At 33.5% G+C, this 18,363-nt stretch overlaps 2 protein-coding genes across 2 annotated transcripts; one reads left to right on the forward strand and one right to left on the reverse strand.

Annotated features, from left to right (window-relative positions):
- Window positions 1-1,176: 1,176 nt before the first annotated feature.
- On the reverse strand, window positions 1,177-8,643 carry LOC143572887 (RNA polymerase II C-terminal domain phosphatase-like 2). Its single transcript, XM_077057923.1, has 15 exons — window positions 8,219-8,643; window positions 7,677-8,147; window positions 6,114-6,324; window positions 5,294-5,451; window positions 5,149-5,219; window positions 4,957-5,062; window positions 4,788-4,877; window positions 4,334-4,436; window positions 4,094-4,233; window positions 3,353-3,410; window positions 3,092-3,225; window positions 2,945-2,998; window positions 2,149-2,245; window positions 1,880-2,069; window positions 1,177-1,347 (listed from the first exon to the last, which is right to left on the reverse strand). The coding sequence occupies exons 1-15, from the start codon at window positions 8,486-8,488 to the stop codon at window positions 1,269-1,271; spliced, it is 2,232 nt and encodes a 743-aa protein (XP_076914038.1). The 5' UTR covers window positions 8,489-8,643; the 3' UTR covers window positions 1,177-1,268.
- Window positions 8,644-16,113: 7,470 nt separating this feature from the next.
- Window positions 16,114-17,081, forward strand: LOC143572876 (uncharacterized). The gene is made up of 2 exons (XM_077057917.1): window positions 16,114-16,461; window positions 16,531-17,081. The coding sequence occupies exons 1-2, from the start codon at window positions 16,114-16,116 to the stop codon at window positions 17,074-17,076; spliced, it is 894 nt and encodes a 297-aa protein (XP_076914032.1). The 3' UTR covers window positions 17,077-17,081.
- Window positions 17,082-18,363: the final 1,282 nt, after the last annotated feature.

Here is an 18,363-nt window from a genome sequence, read left to right on the forward strand (position 1 = left end):
TTCATATAGCATAGTGTACATAGCGTAATCACACTATGATGTTATTACATAATTACACTACTTGATTCTCACAATTAATACATTAATTTAATTTGTATGTTAACTTTCCCCTAAGTTTTACTATTAATCTATTTTATATATATAAGATTGGGATCGTGTGAGAACCATTTGAAAATTAAGAATTTTGAGAACCATTTTGGACCATAAAAAAAACTTTCAAGAAAAAATAATAAAGAAAATCTATAAAACCAAAACAAATGCAAACATAATAAAAGTAAAAAAATCAAAACGTTTATCTAGCATCTCGGTTTTGTTTTAATATATTTTTTGAATGAGCTTTTTTGTGATCCAAAATGATTGTCAAAGTTCTCAACTTTAAAAAGTTCTTTTATATATATATATATATATATATATATATATATATATATATATATATATATATATATAATAGTTCTTCTAAGATTGAATTTTAATTTATAATCAAATGTGTTTTTGTTGTCCTTTCTTTTTGGCCAATTCTCACCTTCTCATGTTTTTATTTTTCTCCCAATCTAGACCATCAAATTTATTTTTGATAAATATACGTATAACCTAAAACAACGTATATATACTATCATTGGCGGATCTTGACAATAATTTCAGAGGTAGCGTAAAAAAAAATTAACCGTACGTTAAGATTTTTTTACCAGTTTCGCGTTTAGCGGTGCTAATTACATGTTTTACGCATAGCTGAACCCAACATGGGTTTCGCCACATGTGTCTGGTTACGCGTTTGGCGTGTCCTGGGCTCGACTTCGTGAAACAAGCGTACCGACGTCCAGTTCACCCGTTTGCAATGGCAGATCAAAACAAGTTGGTTATAATGGGTCTTCCCAAAATAACCCAAACATATTTACTTATTGATATTGTAAAATTATTCAAACTTATTAACATAAAGGTTTAGTAAAAGGGATGTGTTCTGACATTTCTAAAGTTGAAACCACGCCATCTATTTACGAAAAAGTTGGGAATAAAAAAAAAACCGTCTCCTTCAGCAATCATATACCATGCATGCGTACATGTGTTTGTTGCAAATGTACACACACATACTAGCCGAAAAATTAGTCTCTAATTACCATTTTACTCAAAGACTAATAATATTCCTTTTCCCTGTACTTACAAATGTAAAGAGTAATTTACAAATTAAACCCTCCTAAAAGTACCTTTCTCCAAGCTGACAGTAATTACAAACCCTAAACCTTCTACATATTCTTATTGTCTTTGCCAATTCACATGACTCTATTCCGTTTCGTTGATTGCTGTCGCGCGGATGATGAATTTGAAGAATTTTCAACCGATTCTTGAAACCTATAAATCAAGAATATATAATATATAATGTCATGTTCTAAAGACTAAATGAATGGGTTTATCAACAAGTCAACCATCACTTGCTGCCCATATTGCAACTTTAGCCCCCATGTTTCAAAAACTACAACTTCAGAACAACTGTTTTCACTAACGTAACATCGTTGGACTGGTCCCTGAAATGTTTGGAGGTTAACCTTTTACCTTTAAGTGCGTGTGAAATTACTAAAATATCCTTACATTAATAATATAGTAATTAATAATAAATCTTTTCTTGGCCCCACACCTTTTTTAACTTTTAATTATTCCATGAGACTTTTTGTCAACTTTAAAAACAGGAAAAGTTAACCTCCATCCATTTGAAACCAACGGTGCTATTCATGCAATATGTGATTGTGTGTGTACTTAACTCTTTCAAAATTCAAATTAGCGTAAAAAATAATGTAATATTGCATTGATACTCTTTTTGCAAACACAACTTAAAGCAATTAGGTGCTAACAGTTAACTTTCCAATCCTTAAATCACATTCTTTACCTTAGCGAGTCGACTCGGTTCTGAACTAGCTGACCCGTCGAACCAGAGGTAGGCCTCGATTCTGCATCTTTGACAACTTCTTCATCTGAGTCAGATTCCCATAAGAATCCATTTTCCGTTTCACTAGTTTGGCTATCGAGATTTTCGTTTATGGTTTGTGATCGGGAGACAATGCTTGCAACATATTTATCTGCAATGATATAACAATCATATGTTATAATCAAAGAAAATAACATAATAAAACAAATTTGAGTATTTAAAATTCTTGCCAGCTAGGCTTCGAAGGGCGTTTTCAGCTGCCTGTTGTTGTGCATCTTTTCGGGTTTTGCCCATCCCAAAACCTATTTTCTCACCCGTGAACAGAACCTGCAGTGTTGACCCAAAAACCACGAATGAAGGGTGTTTGTGTCTGTTCATTTAATTTTAACCGAACAAACAGTTGGACACGAACAATTATACAAACAAGGTTTCACTTTTCTTGTTCGTGTTCATTCGTTAAGAAAATGAGCATGTTCATGTTCGTTCATTAATAGTCTAAACGAACAGTTCACGAGCGTAGACAAACAAACATAACTGAGTGAACACCAACTAAAGTAAACTAAACATCAAGATACTGGGCCTAAAAGATCAATAGAACTTCACTAAATTGTAATGAGTGATATCTTGATTTCATAAACTAAAATAAGATATAAGAATCCTAAAAAAAATCAAGTGACCATACAAACAGGCATAAATGAACAAACGTAAACAAACAATGTTCATGTGGTTCATTTAACTAAATGAGCAAAAAAAACTTGTTCATGCTCGTTTGTTTATTAAAATAATAGAACTTCCCGTCAAACAATACACTAAACATTCGGTAGGCTCACATGCCTATCTAAATTTAAAGCTTTTGTCAATTCTAGAGTTTTTAAAAATGACAAAAATGTACCTGAATCTAATCAAAGAAACAAATTTAAAAGAATTGTTAAAACATATCCAAGTAGATTCAAGGGTACTGTTGTCATTTTACAGTTTCCCACTAAGTTAGGCTACCAACTAATAGTAATGGTGTACTCTGCTCACCTCATAAGAAAACTGCCAGTCCCTGTTGGAGCTCAGAATGGATCTATACTCAACCTATATATTAATAAACACAAATATATAATAAAGCATAATAAGAATAACCAGAAATAAGAGCTTGTTTTTATACTGGAACATATTATCATATACCTTAGAACCACATCTTTGTCCAATTTCTTGCAGCACTCCTATCGATAAAGACGGTTGTGAAAGGTTTGAATTTCCACTATCGGCGGGTCCTCTTTTGTTATTTAAGAATGATTGACTATGTGACACGCCTATGTCTTCCACAAAAATGAAAAAACGAAATAATAAGTTAACACTAGTAAATCCAAAATACTAAGAATCTGTGCAATACTTTAATAGCAAGCTAATAATTTATAACAATCCTCATAAAGTCAACTAAAATACCTGATGGTTGACCTGCTTGTTGCAAAGTCTTCTTTTGCAAACCATATCCATGGAATACCTAAATATAGCATCACAAAATTAGATGGGTAGACGTGGTAATTTCAACACATTAACTTAAAAGTTTTAAGAGTTAAATACGTTTTAGTCCCCGTGGACCGTGGTTTGACTCAAATCACTCGTTTAGTCCATTAGTGTATATTTGGCTTCTTTGGTCCAATAGTTTAATTTTCGTATCAATTAAAGTCCAGCCCACTAACCCCATCCAAAATTTTCTGTTGACTTTTTTGTTAAAAGACCAAATTATACCCTTAGATTATTTGTGTTACTTTTAAGATATGACCAAAATGACCTTGTATTTAATGCTAAAAAGTAACTTATAAAACTAATATACATTTCATAACTATATTAAATCATGTGGGCCACCTCTAAAGAAACTTTCAAGGGTACTTTGGTCTTTAAATAAAAAACTGACAAAAATGGGGTTAGCGGGCTGGACTTTTAACTGAAAAGAAATGAAACTATCGGACTAAAAAAGTCAAATTTACACTAATGAGCTAAAAGGGTTATTTGGGTCAAACCACAAACACTAAAACCGTATTCAACTCAATTCTAATTTAAATTCCAAAAACGGAGAAATGTGTTTGCAGGTGGACCTAAACTGATCCAACTGTAAGAAAGAGCCCATCATATAAACCCACATGGGATAATGTTAGTAAATATTTACTATTAAATATTTAATACCTCATCATTCTTTGGCTCAGATACAGGTGGTTGAAACCCTGCAGAGAAAGAGCTAGCTGTACCATGAGACAAAGGATAATAACCAGCTCGTTGTTTGTTTAATATCTCAGGTCCTTGGATAGGGCCAAGTAAGCTAGGTTCTACAATACATAATGAAATATATTAAAGTTTTACACCAAAACAATATACACCAAAATACACACTTTTGTGTGTGGAAAGAGATGCTTTATGAGTACATACTCTCAGAAGGCGTCATTGATCTGAAAGATGGTGGACCATAGATACCTGTAGCTGGAAGTAACGGCTGAGATCTTTCAGATTTTTGGTCAGCATTTCTAGTATCCTAAACAAAATGAAACAGAAAAAAGTAAAATTTATCTCTGAAAAATTCAGGTCTACATGCATGACTGTGTAAAATAAATAGGATCAGGATCACTTCACAACTTCTAGATATCTTAAGAACTTATGTAAATTCAAATATACATACTTTGGTCATTACACACATGTAAACTTGTGACTGGATATGTATAATCACAAAATTACATATAATAAATGACAAATCTACCCTCAAATAATATTAAATATAAAAAGTAAATAAAATGATTGGTTGTTAGAAGTTTTTGAGAGCTAAATAAATTGGAGTTCTAAGGAGATCCAAATCCTCTGTGTGTGTGTGTGTGTTTGGAAAGTCTACCTGCTGATTCAGTCTAGGAGCAACTTCAGGACCATTGATTCCCTCTGCCATTGGGGCATTTGAATTGCCATTTGGTACAAAACTAGCATCCTGAAAGAAAGATATATTCGAATAATCAAGAATATAATAACTCTAAATATCAAAATCTATAAGTTTGTTATGTACTCACTTCTGACATAAGATAGTTGCAAACGTCTGGTGCAGATGGTAGATTTAAAACTTCATCTTCATGAAAGAATTCAGAAACTCTCCTTATATGATTCTCATCAAATTCTCTAGAAAACATAGCATAAGTAAATAAACTATTCTTCACGTGTATGATATAGTAGAAAAACATTGTTTAAACATGATATAATCTTACTTAAAGAAACCACCTCTAACATTGCACGCAACATTCCTTGCCACACAAAGAACTGGAACAGCATTTGCTGTCTATCAAATTCAAGATAAAATCATATTAGTAAAACAATCAAATAAAGAAAATCAAGATTGTAACTTTATGATACCTCTGCTTGTGGAGCATAATAAGGAGTGAAAGCAGGTACCACATGAACTCGAGGTTGATCTTTATCTTCCCATACTTTTAACCTATCATCAATCACCATGGCCATTCTTGAATGACAATTCCTATCTTGGAAAACATTTAGCAAAGACTTACGTGCACCTACGCAATAAAAGCTAGAAATTTAGGGCATTAAAGATAAGTTCTAGGGTGTAAACGAAATAAAACAAACTGAACGAGATCTTTTTCATGTTCGATCGTTGACGGTTCATGAACATATAATAGAACAACTTCTTTGTGTACGTTCATTCAAAAAATGTTTTTGTTAGTTTCTGTTCGTTAATTTCATAAACTAACACAAATGAACATGTATTAATTAGAAAAACTAAAAACAGTCTTAAAAACATTAAAAAAATCAGCACTAATAGATAAACTAATAAATATATAAAATATAAAACATTAAAATGTCAGGATAATAAACTAAAATATATAAATATAATATATGAAAAAACCTTTGATGGTCAAACATAAACAAAAGACCAACATTAACGAACATAAACGAACATGTTATTGAACATTAACGAACACAACTGAACGAACGCGGCCTCTATTCATGTGCTTTCATTTAATTAACTAAACAGAATTCCTTGTTCATGTTCGTTCATCATTCAAACAAACGAACGTAACAAACTTACCATTGAACGTAACCCTAAAGATAACCCTTGTTTCATGGCTTTTCTAAAGGCCGAGACTTTAATCCCCATTACTAAACCCTCACACCAAACACGCCCTAATATACTTTACTTAATAAAAAAGATGCTTGCCTGATTTGACACATACAACGCGGGTCAACAGTTGTTTAGGAGCGATTAGGTGGGACCCAGGGTCTAGCAGCCTCCACATCTCCAATGCATAATCTCTTTCAGCCATAGTGCACACAAAAACCTCAAATCTTTTGCGTCCTTTTGCAATTAAATAGCTTCTTAAATCCTCCCAGGCAGGCCGTAATCTCACAAGCACACTCGTATCACGAATCTGTATATGCAAACAAAGTATGACCAAAGATTTATAACTAACAAAAGCTTGTCAATGCATACATAAGTGCACACATATATGACACTGCTAACATTTGAGTGATTTTAAGACATATCAACACATGTAGGTCCAACCAACAGTCTGTAACCTATTTATCCCTGGTGCATCTCTCATTTTCCACAAGTACTATTCCTTTTGTGTAACAAGCAGATATCACTTCCCCGTTAATGATAATAACAATAACCAGAAAAATAATAATACCAAAGGCACAGAAAACAGAACAAACAATAGCTACCAAGTTCTTAAACCTTAATAACGTGATTGCAAGTTGTTAAACCTTGAATGATTACCACCCTTTCAAAATTCACCAGTACCTTCAAAAATCACAATCCACGAACTTGCATATAACATAGTGATCCTCATAGATGAAAATGTCATCTCATTTTCACAGTTAAATCAAAGATAAATTCAATTGGGGTAATTTTCTTAACAAATATTAATATTCTTTGTAGTTTGTTATCCTAGAAAGATATATGCCCTAAAAGTAAGGAGATGAATGAAACATAACCCATGTAGCATATTCTTAGAAATTAGAAAACTGACTAAAACCAATTAAATAAAAGAAACTGAATTAGAAGAAAAAGGAAAATAAAGAGTTGCGAGCAAATGTAGAGAATGTTTGCACACAGGGCAACTCACATAGCCAAGCCATCCGGTTGGATCAAGCTCACCCAAGCTTGACCGATTCCACACGAACCATGGATCCCTGATGATGGCCTGATTCCGTCAACGGCTAGTGCATTCAAATACATAACTACTCACATGTCCTAGGTGTAAAATCAACTATGTTAGACTAAAAAACAAAATTAATGGCATTGCAAGATCTGATAAAACCTTTGCAATCAAATCCTTTTAACTACCATAAATACAAACATCCATCATCACAAATTCGTCAGTAGCCAAATAAGTTTCTAAAGAGTATCTAGCTAGGGATTGCTAAACCTTCCAGAAGTGAGTCACAACTCACAACTAAAATCACTTCAACTTTAATTAAATAAAGACGAATAATGATCACTGCAATTTCATATTTAACCACAATAGACTTCATGACACATTTTGCGAGGGCTTGCTAATGCTTTCAGAATATAATGAGTTACTCACAACTCAAGTTCCAATCTTTGGTCGTAAATGATAAGTGCATCCCAGTTTCTCCAACTTTACCTTTGCATGATAGAGATAAACAGGCTGCTAAACAGGATATATCACAATAGTTCTAGTAGCAGTTCTAAAATACATAACATTTCATTATATCAATTAAAACGACACTACAATGAACCAGCTTATGTCCTAACCTCTGGATTAATGCGAGTTAACACAACATTCTTTTCAGGCAATCTTATAACCGGTCGCTGAACACGTTCATTCCCAGCAGCGTTAACAGGGACTTCCTCCATCTTCGCATTATACGTCTGTCCATTATCCGTAACAGCATCATTCTCAGCATACTGCTTCAACAACGCCCGATCCTCCATGTATCTCTTAAGCTCAGACGTCATCCCCGAAACACGAACAGGATCAGACTCATGCCCAATCCAACCCGTCAAAACCTCAATCCTATCCTCAAACGACTTCATCGTGTTTGCAACAATAAGCGTCTCGTCTAAATCAAACACAATCGAAAGACACCGCATGTTCAACATCCCTAAACACGAAGTATACAACTGAGCCGGAACCGAACAACACCAGAAACACGGAAACCTCTTTAATTTGCTCGGCATTGCCACTAAATGCACCTCCTCGTCTCCAATTAACACCACAGCTGTCTGTAATTACACCAAATTCAATAAACTAATCAACTATTACCATTTCCAAACAAATATTGAACAATTAGTACCTTTAGCTCGTAGAAACAGGCGGCGTGGAGATCGAGAAGCGGTTGTTTAACCGGAGAGAAGGATTCGAGCTTACACCGAACCGGAAGCGAAGATATTGTCAAGAGAACAGAGAGAGGAGGACAGCGTTCGCTGAGGTGAGAGATATGATGAACCCTAATCTCGTTGTTTGGGAACTGGAAGGTCTTATCCGCAGTAGGAATAACATCCAATTCACCCAAACAAACATCTCCATGGTAAACCGTAGATTTACTAAACCCTAAACGACTCATTTACAAATTACAATTACAATTACAACATCGAATTGGAATGATATTATTATTATTATTATTATCTCAAAGCCTTGAAATGGATGAGGAGAAATAATAATAAATGGAAACTACAAATTGACGGAGATTAGGGAAGGATTGAAGTAAACTACTACTACTTCTTTCACTCGCTTTCTCTCTCTAAAACGCCTCTTTTTTTCTCTCTCTACAAACGGTTGCAAATGAGGAGTGTGTGGGGGGTATATATAGAGGGTGGAGGTGTGACTTCAGGCCTGGAGTTGGGTTCATTTACGGTAATACCAAGGAATTTTTCCTTACCGGGAATGCTTTTCGCGATGATGTTTGATAGGGATGTCGTCAACTAATTTGGGCCGTTCGATTTTATGGGTTTTCTATTTTCTTTTTTTTTTTGAAAAATGAGCTTGTTTGTATCATGTGACGCCTATACAGTAAATTGATGGTTTTTGTTTTAGTGGTCTAGTAGCCTAATATATATATACTGGTTTGATCCTCCCATGTTACGGGAGTTTATTTAAAATTTTGTTTTTAATCGTTTTGCTATTTTATGATGATTATTTTATTTTTAACGTAGTTTTGTTTTAATTTAATACATATATATTAGTTTGTTATTATATTTTTTAACGTTTAGGTTTTATCAATTGAGATGTTTAGGTTTTTAGATTTTTCACGAACAAACATAAACGAACACGAGCATGTTGATTTTATTAATTGTACAAACATGAGCACAAATATTTGTCTAATGAAAAAAGAGGTGTTGATGTAGTTGACAATGGTGGGTAGTATTGGAAGTAAACCGACGATGGAGATGATAGACCAACAACGAAGAACATGTAAAGCTGATAAATTAAATTATGGTTTGATAATAAAAGTGTTTATCAATAAATGATATCTTATAGCCTATTTGAGGGCTATTAAAGTTTTGTAAGACACATAATCCATGAAAAATATTCTTTTATAATTAAGGGGTTATTTCACAAATAAATGAGATGTTATAACTCGTTTAAGGGTTATCCGGGTTTGGTGAGACCTATGACCCGTGAAAATCATTGTTTGCTTATGCAATTATTTTACAAATAAATGAGATGTTATAACCTATTTAAAGACTACCCAGGTTTGGTGAAACCCATACCCGCAAATTCGGGTCAAATGCATGAGAAGCCTCCATTTACAAATCAAACAATCTGGTGGCTCTAAAGAATGGGGGAACATCCTGAGAGCCTCCAGTAACAAATCAAGCCTCCATTAACAAATCAACCCATTTATATAGATAGTTATATATATATATGGTAAGGATCCTAAGAGAACCCTTTGCAAATTGAGAACTTTAAGAACCATTTTGTACCACTAAAAACACATTTAAAAAATTATTTTAAAAAATCATAAAACAAAAAAGAACAAAAATTTTAAAAAAGTAAAAAAACCAAAATTCTTATATTTCATTCCGGTTTCATTAAAAAAATAAAAAAAAGTCGTATTATACACATATGTATAATTTTATTTAATCTTTAGTTACGTAATATACACATATGTACAATATCATTTATCTTAAATTATACACACGTGTATAAAAAAACATGTAAATGTACATATATGTATATATTATACATATGTGTATATAATTTAGCTAAACCGAGTTTTTTTTTTATTTTTTTATGAAACCGGGATGTTAAAATAAGAATTTTGGTTTTTTTACTTTTTATGTTTGTGTTTTTTTTAATTTTATGATTTTTTTTATTTTTGGTTTTTTGTGGTCCAAAATGGTTCTCAAAGTTCTCAATTTCAAAAGGGTTCTCTCATGATCATATATATATATATATACTACACACAAAAACTTATAATAATAATAATAATAAAACAACAACACACACCAGGCTACAACTACATGTCGCCCATTTGTAGCCTAGTGGTGGAGGGGGGGGAGGATCTCATCAACTTGTCGCCCCCAAATTGCAATTTGTCGCCCCTTCTCCTTTACCACTACACATCACCTAATGATTCTTGTATCAGGTATGTCAGGTTATTCTACAAAGCTACAAATGACAAAAATATTAGGATTTGTAGTTACAAAAAAATTAAAAATAATAAAAAAATCAAAATCTCAAATTTAATAAAAATATGAAAAAAGTAAAAATATATAAATATTTATACCGTCTTTCTCGTTCTTAAAAAATGACACAATGTTGAGGAAAAAAAATAGTTGTGTCTTTTTATTTATTATTGTGTTTTTTGTTTATTTTCGTCATTAATTGTGTCATTTTTTATTGACATTGTGTCTTTTTTTAGAAACTATTAAATTTTTATATTTTTTAAAAGTTTAGGTTTTATAATGATTCTCGTATAAGGTATATAGGTTAGGTTATTCTATAAAGCTACAAACAGATGCAACCATTAAAATATTTGTAGTCATAAAAAATCCATAAAAAAACTTAATAAAAAAACCATAACTCAAAATTTAATAAAAAAAACAAAAAAGTAAAAACACAAAAATGTTTCTACGTCTTTCTCATTCTTAAAAAAAATACACAATATTGAAGAAAAAAGATTATTGTGTCTTTTTATTTATCATTGTTTTTTTTCTTTATTGATTGTATCATTTTTCCTTTACATCGTTTCTTTTTTTATACTGTGTTATATTTTGCGATTTATAGTGTTTTTTATATATTTATCATTGTGTTTTTTGTTTATTTTCGTCATTGTGTTTTTTTCTCAGTATTGTATAAAACTACATTATCTTTTCGCCCCTTATATATATATATATATATATATATATTGGAACGAGAATGAAGGAACGGGAAAACAATTTAGTTTTTTTTATTGTTTTACTTTTTTATTTGTATTTTGACATTTCGTTTGCGGTGAATCACCTCGCACAATTCATGCATTCTCCTACACAAACTTACTGGCAGGCCCTCAAACGATTACTCTTGTATCTTAAAGGAACTTTATCTCATGGTTTGTTCTTAAATAGAAAGTCGCCCTTCGAGCTAACCGCCTTCTCCGATTCAGACTGGGGAGGTGTCTCCATTGCCTCTCTATCTACAACGACCTATATTTTGTATATTGGGTCCAACATAATTTCATGGAAAATCTGCCCGGCAAAAATCTGTGTCACGAACATCAACTAAACCAGAGTACAAGGCTCTTGCAAATGCAGGGGCTGAGCTATCATGGATCCAAAACCTTCTCAAAAAGCTTGGTTTATCGGTAAAGACCCCTCCACGTCTTTACTGTGACAACACGAGCGCCACTTACCTGTGTGCTAGCCCCGTGTACCATTCTCGCATGAAACACATCGCCTTAGACTATCATTTGGTAAGAGAGAAAGTCACTGAGGAGGCTTTGATAGTTCATCACATTAACTCTAACGCTTTGTTCCCGAGTTCATTTATGAAAAGAAAAATAAAGAATTTTTTTTTCTTTTCTTGTATTTTCTTTTGTCATATCCTCTTTATCTTTAAATTTATTTCCTTCCAAATCTTTTCAATTTGAAAATATACAAATTCTTTTATTTTACTCATCATTTTCTCCCTCCCTCATTTTCTTTCTTTTAATGAAACTCGGGAACACCCATTTTATTTTTTCCTTTCTTTTCATTCCTTAAATGAAACTCGAGAACACAACATATTTTTTTCATCCCTCATTTTTCTTCCCTTTCCTCATTTAAATGAAACTCGGGAACATAGTGTAAGGATCAGATGACGGATGTGCTCACTAAACCGTTATCTTGGGCTCCATTCTTATCCTTAAGGTCTAAGATCGAAGTCTCCGACAGATCCTCCATCTTGTAGGGCACACATACGAATAAAGTGGCAAATAATTTCAATATTCAAATTTCAAATATTTAAACTTATTCAAAGTTATTGTATATGATAATGGTAACCATCCGTATTTATCTCCTAGATTAAGCTTGTATATCTATTTTTATCATTGGAATGAAAATGAATTCTCTTGTGAAGCCAATTATATAATCTATTGTTTCCTCTAATGATAACTATTATTTTAGAAGATCTCAGAAAGTATTGAACTTTTAATCTTGACCATTCAAACTACCCAAATATCTTCTAGAAGTAGCAGTTCGTGGAGGTTTTATAATCTCTCTCATCTCCTGCCTGCTGCAGTTAGCTAGATAATTGGATAGTTATTTTTTATGGTTATTTATTTCCATCACCAGTTCATGGAGCATTCAAAACTTCCATTACATCGATTTTGAAGAATCACCGCTGGTGACATCATGTTTTCTTCTGGGTCTCGATTGTTGAGGTTTATGGGTTCAATCTAGGGATAAATATTGATTTTGGGCTGAAACAACATCTTCACAAATTGATTTTGCAGGTATATGTTAATGGTTATCTGGGAAATTGATTAGCAGGTTCGTGTTGATGACGATGCCTTCTATTTAATTCCCCCAAATTGTTTATACTGAAAATGTGTTCTAATGCTAAATGACTTAACTGTAGTGTTCAAAGGCCTCCCTCCACTGGAATGTGGATCAAAAGACTGCATTGGCGCCCCAACGACGCTGGATGTTTTCACTTACCGGATTCGTGTTGATGATAATCCGAGTGGATCATTTCAATCCTAAAATGGAATAAGGGAAAAGCAGTTCAAACATCTTTTTTTATTTGTTATTTCTTCACCCTGAGTAATTCTGTTACTTTGACAGGGTGCCGGGTGGTGTTGCAATTCCAGTTGATTTTGCAACGCAGAGGTGAGACTACTTTAGTTTATATTTCATGTTAATAAATTTTATTCATTTTAATTTTTTTAGTTTAGATAAAGCATTTCTTTAAGGGGGTGTTTGGTACAGAGAATTGGGGGGTGAGAAATGGAAATGGAAACAATTCTCTTGTTTGTTTACGAAAGAAAGAGGTGAGAAATGGAAATAAACCATTTCCATTTCCCTGATTTCTTTTCTCTAAAAAAAGCGGAGAAATCATTTCTCTAGGTTTCATTTCTCACTTCCATTCTCTTCCTTTTCACTTCTATCACCAGTTTCCTCCTTCAGAGCACCGCCCCTGTTTGCCTACTGTTGTCGGGTTCAATTTCTGAACCCTAGGGTTTAGGACTCCACAGCCTTTATAATCTCTTTCAGCAGCCGTAGCCGACCTGCTCTCGCTTGCGTTTCTTTAATCTTACAGCAGCAGGTATTATTCATCTACATCTCTTCTGAATCTGCTCTTAGCTCATTGTATCCACCTTTATTTGCATAATAAACTTCGAATCCTTTTAATCTATCGTTTTTCTACAAAATAAGGATTTGAATCGGTGTAATATGCAATTGATGTGTCGATAGATTAGATTTGTTTGAATTCATGATTTGATTGTGATTGAATATCTGGACAGCTGAATTTTGAAATATGTTTTAGAGTAATTATTTGGCTTTATTTAGGTTAGGTTTTGATTATGACGATGTGTTCAGGAAATATATCTGCAGATTAATGCATTTCAATAGATTTTAGATGCTTTTTTTGGTCTATGATAATTAAATAAAGATTAGTTATTTGATGTTTTGGTGTAAATTTTTATGAAACAGAAAGGAATGCAGTAAAAAGACTGATTTTAATCAGCAAGTGAAAGCAACAGTTTTAATATGATATTCATTTTGTGTATATTTTGCTTGCATATTTTTCGTGTTCATAAGAAATGGTTTAACTTCATGTATTTGCTTCTGCTTGTAAAGTTTTGTTTACACAAGTTTTCTTAATGCAAATGATTTGCTGCATAGAATCAACTGCTTAATTTTGCGTGCTTATTTTAGTTGCTTGTGTTGTAAAACTTTTACCATAATATTTCTTTCCCTAATTTTAATAATGGTTCGCTTTGTGGCAGTCATACTCAAATTTTGCACTTTAGCTTTAGCTCAATTTTGAGTTCTGTGTAGTTTCTTTTCTTTCACTTTAGCTCAATTTTGCACTTTAATTTGCTGCATTTTGGTGTGCACTTTGGCTTCGTTTTTGCATTAATTTACCTGCAATCTCTCGTGAGGTCTAGTTTAGTGTATAATAGGAACTATGAACTCTTTTGATTTGTTATATATATGAGGTCTAGTTTGTTTTTCTTGAATTTTCTTATATTTTTATGTGTAGATGGCAAGATCACCTTCCAGACAAAGAATAGTTGCCATAGGTGCATTTTATGTCACTTATGTTACGATTCGTTGGTGGATGTTGTGTACTTATCATTTGCGTCGGTCGATTGAGTCAATGACTTTACGTAAAAAATATTTAATGAGTTACCATAATAGGCGTGAAAACATGGTGAGGATGGTTTATGAAAGTGATGTTACGAGTGTTGTTAACATAAGAATGAATATACATGCATTTACAACACTTTGTGATATGCTAGAAACTAGAGGGGGACTAAAGAATAGTAAAAACATGCTAGTCGATGAGCAAGTTGCTATGTTTTTACATACCCTTGCTCATAATGCAAAGAATAGGATACTAGTCAACAGATTTCATCGGTCCGGGGAAACTGTAAGTCGGTATTTCAAGTTAGTCTTAAATGCTATATGTCGATTACACAAAGAACTCTACAAGTCACCCGTGCCAGTGCTAGATAATGAAACTGATGAAAGATGGAAATGGTTTAAGGTTAGTCAAACACTTTTTTTATTAAAGATATTTTTTGCTAACATACATTAGTAAGTAATGATTTCTTTTAACTCAGGGTTGCTTAGGAGCATTAGATGGAACATACATTAAAGTTAAAGTCCCTGCTATTGATAGAAAACCATATAGGACAAGAAAAGGGCAGATTTGTACTAACGTACTCGGAGTATGTACGAGAGACCTTTTATTTAAGTATGTCTTAGCGGGATGGGAGGGTTCTGCAGCTGATAGTAGAGTTTTGCGTGATGCAATCAGTAGACCCAATGGTCTTAAAATAACTCCGGGTATGTGATAGGCAATTTTCAAAGAATATACATAGATTTAAGTATGATAATTAACATAGAGTTTATGGTTAATTGTAGGAACATACTACCTTTGTGATGCCGGTTATACAAATGGTGAAGGATTTTTAACTCCATATCGAGGTCAACGTTATCATCTTAACGATTGGTCTCGTCCTCCTACGAATACTAAGGAGTTCTTTAATATGAGACATTCATCGGCCAGGAATGTTATAGAAAGATGTTTCGGAATGATTAAAGATAGATGGGCTATTTTGCGTGATAACTCATATCATCCCATAGAGTCCATGCCACGTATCATCATTGCTTGTTGTTTATTGCACAATTTCATACGAACAACAATGAGTGAAGACCCTCTTGATAACGAAATCCCAGTAAATCACACATAACCTGCAAATGACCATGACAATGTTATTTCTATGATCGAGCCCTCACAAGAATGGACCGATCGTAGAGACCTTCTTGCTAATGAAATGTTTAATAGTTGGACTGCGATGCGTGCGCAGCGTGCCAACAATGTTTCTTAATTATGTTTGACAATTATGTACTTTTTATTTGTAGAACCAAGGATGTTTCTTATTAATGTTTATTTATGCACTTTATTTGTTTCTTATTAATGTTTCTTGTTATATTTGTATTTGTAGTTACATGAATTATGATTTTTAATTGTATAATTATGCATTTGTGCGTAGACATGGCAGATTCAAATATAGTGAGAGGAGTTACTCGGAGCAAGCATACCTGGACAAATGATGAAGATGCAAAGCTAATTGATGCATTAATGGAGATACATGCATCCGGAAAGTATGCTGGTGCGGACAATGGATTCAAATCAGGTTATTTAAATGGTGTTCAACAATTGCTAGATGTAAGTCTTCCTAACTCTGGCCTCAAAGCAGAACCACATATAAAGTATAGGATGAAGACATGGAAGACACACTTTAGCATTGTATATGATATGGTGCATACAAGTGGGTTTGGTTGGGATGAACAAAAAAGTTGTATTATTGCCGATGATAGTGTTTGGAATGAATACGTGAAGGTATATTCTAAAAAATATGTTTTTTAGATTTTAAAATTTTAGTCTAATTTATTTGTAATTGTCTTGTAGTCTCACAAAGGTGCTGTGAATTTTCGTGACAAGTCATTTCCTTTCTATGACAAATTGTGTACCATATTCGGTAAGGATAGAGCTACTGGTAGTAAAGCAGTTGACCTTGGAGAAGAAGATGTTGTTCAAGAGACGCAAAAAAGCTCACCTGTTGATATTGAAGACTTTGATTTTGTTGATGAAGCCGTTCCAAATGTTGATAGATCTGAAGGACAAACAGGAAGTGTAACAAGCAAGCGCAAAAGAGGTAGAAGCACGGATGCAGATGAGATATATCGAGAGTCTTGCAAAGATATCAAGGAAGTTTTGCTTCGATTTGGGAAGATGGTGGGTGAACAACTTAGCAAAGAAGGTATGGAGGCTCGTGAAATCTATGAAAAGGTTAGTGATGAGTTGAAAGCTTTACCAGGTATCACTACGAAAAAACGGTTCAAAGCAGCTCATTTGATTGGTAAAGATGTTGATCTAGGACGTTCTTTTCTTGCGTTGACAATAGAAGAGAAAATTGAGATGGTCGAGTTGTATACCGATGGTTCAATGGGATAGTTGTGTATGGTTGAAGTATGTTTTGTATGTGAATTGGTTTTAACTATGGTTGATGTTTTTTGCTTAAAAACTATGCTTTGTATGTGAATTGGTTTGATCAATGCATATTTTGGTTGGAATTTATGCATCTTTTTATATGTTTTTTATTTTTTAATAAATATTTGTTATGAAAAAAATACTTGTGCTAATGATAAAGTTGATATAATTCTCTGTTTATTTTCTATGTACCAAACAAGAGAAATGATTCTCAGCTATATTTCTCTACTGAAATCTCTGTACTACCAAACAGAACAGTCAATTCTCATTCTCCAGACCAATTCCCTTTCTCTGCAATTCCATTTCTCTATTCCATTTCTCTACAATTCCATTCTCTGTACCAAACATTTGTAAGAAAGTTGAAGCTCAAGTAAATAGTCCAACCTCCAATTATTGCATCTGTAAGTACCTTTGTTTATTTGTGTCAAAATAATTAGGTTGAATATTTTTAATTCGTTTATTTGTTTACACCCTGAAATCATATCCATAACTGACTTAATTTGGGTATTTTTTTTAGCTAAATGGCTTGATTTGGGTCAAAATAGGCCTCTCCTATGAAGTGAGCTAACTTGGAACGGGTTCAAATGGACTAGCATCACCCACCAACACAATCTGCTGCTACCACTTACAGGTCATCACATCTTTCACTGCTGCTACCACCTACGGGTCATCACATCTTTCACGGCCGCTGCCGCCTACTTTTGTCGGAACCCATTTTGACCCAAACCAAATTGATAGATTTTAAGAAACACCCGTATTGACCAGTTTGCTTACCTAACCCGTCCATTTTGGTACGCTTTATTTGAGACGTTGTTGTGTTTAATATCTATCGACTATATCAATTGTTAATCATGTTTTGGTGTATATACTGCTATTTTGATAGGATGTATACCATTTTTGGAGCGGTTGGTTTTCATGCCTGAAGCACCACTCTACTTCTTCACTGGTATCTTGATTACTTGAATGTACATACTTTTTATGTTGTTTACAATTTACATGCTTTAACAACCATTCTAATGCCTTTAAGTTTTAGATTCCTTATCCTCAGTCCCCAAGTTTTTGTATTGATGGTTTGGTTAGGTCCGTGTTCTACAAGGTTGCAGCGCTGCAAGCCTATGACATGACCATGTACCACTCCCGTGGCGTGTCAACGAGGTTGACTTTCCCAGAGTTGTTGGCTTCTGATCGGTTGTTGGGTTAGTTTCCTGGGACATCGATTCAGATAAAAAGCTATAGAGGTATGCGTGTACC

Source organism: Bidens hawaiensis, unplaced genomic scaffold (genome assembly GCF_021521415.1).
Source record: "Bidens hawaiensis isolate Kalapana, Puna unplaced genomic scaffold, B.hawaiensis_p1.1 tig00026143_1, whole genome shotgun sequence".
NCBI lineage: Eukaryota > Viridiplantae > Streptophyta > Magnoliopsida > Asterales > Asteraceae > Bidens > Bidens hawaiensis.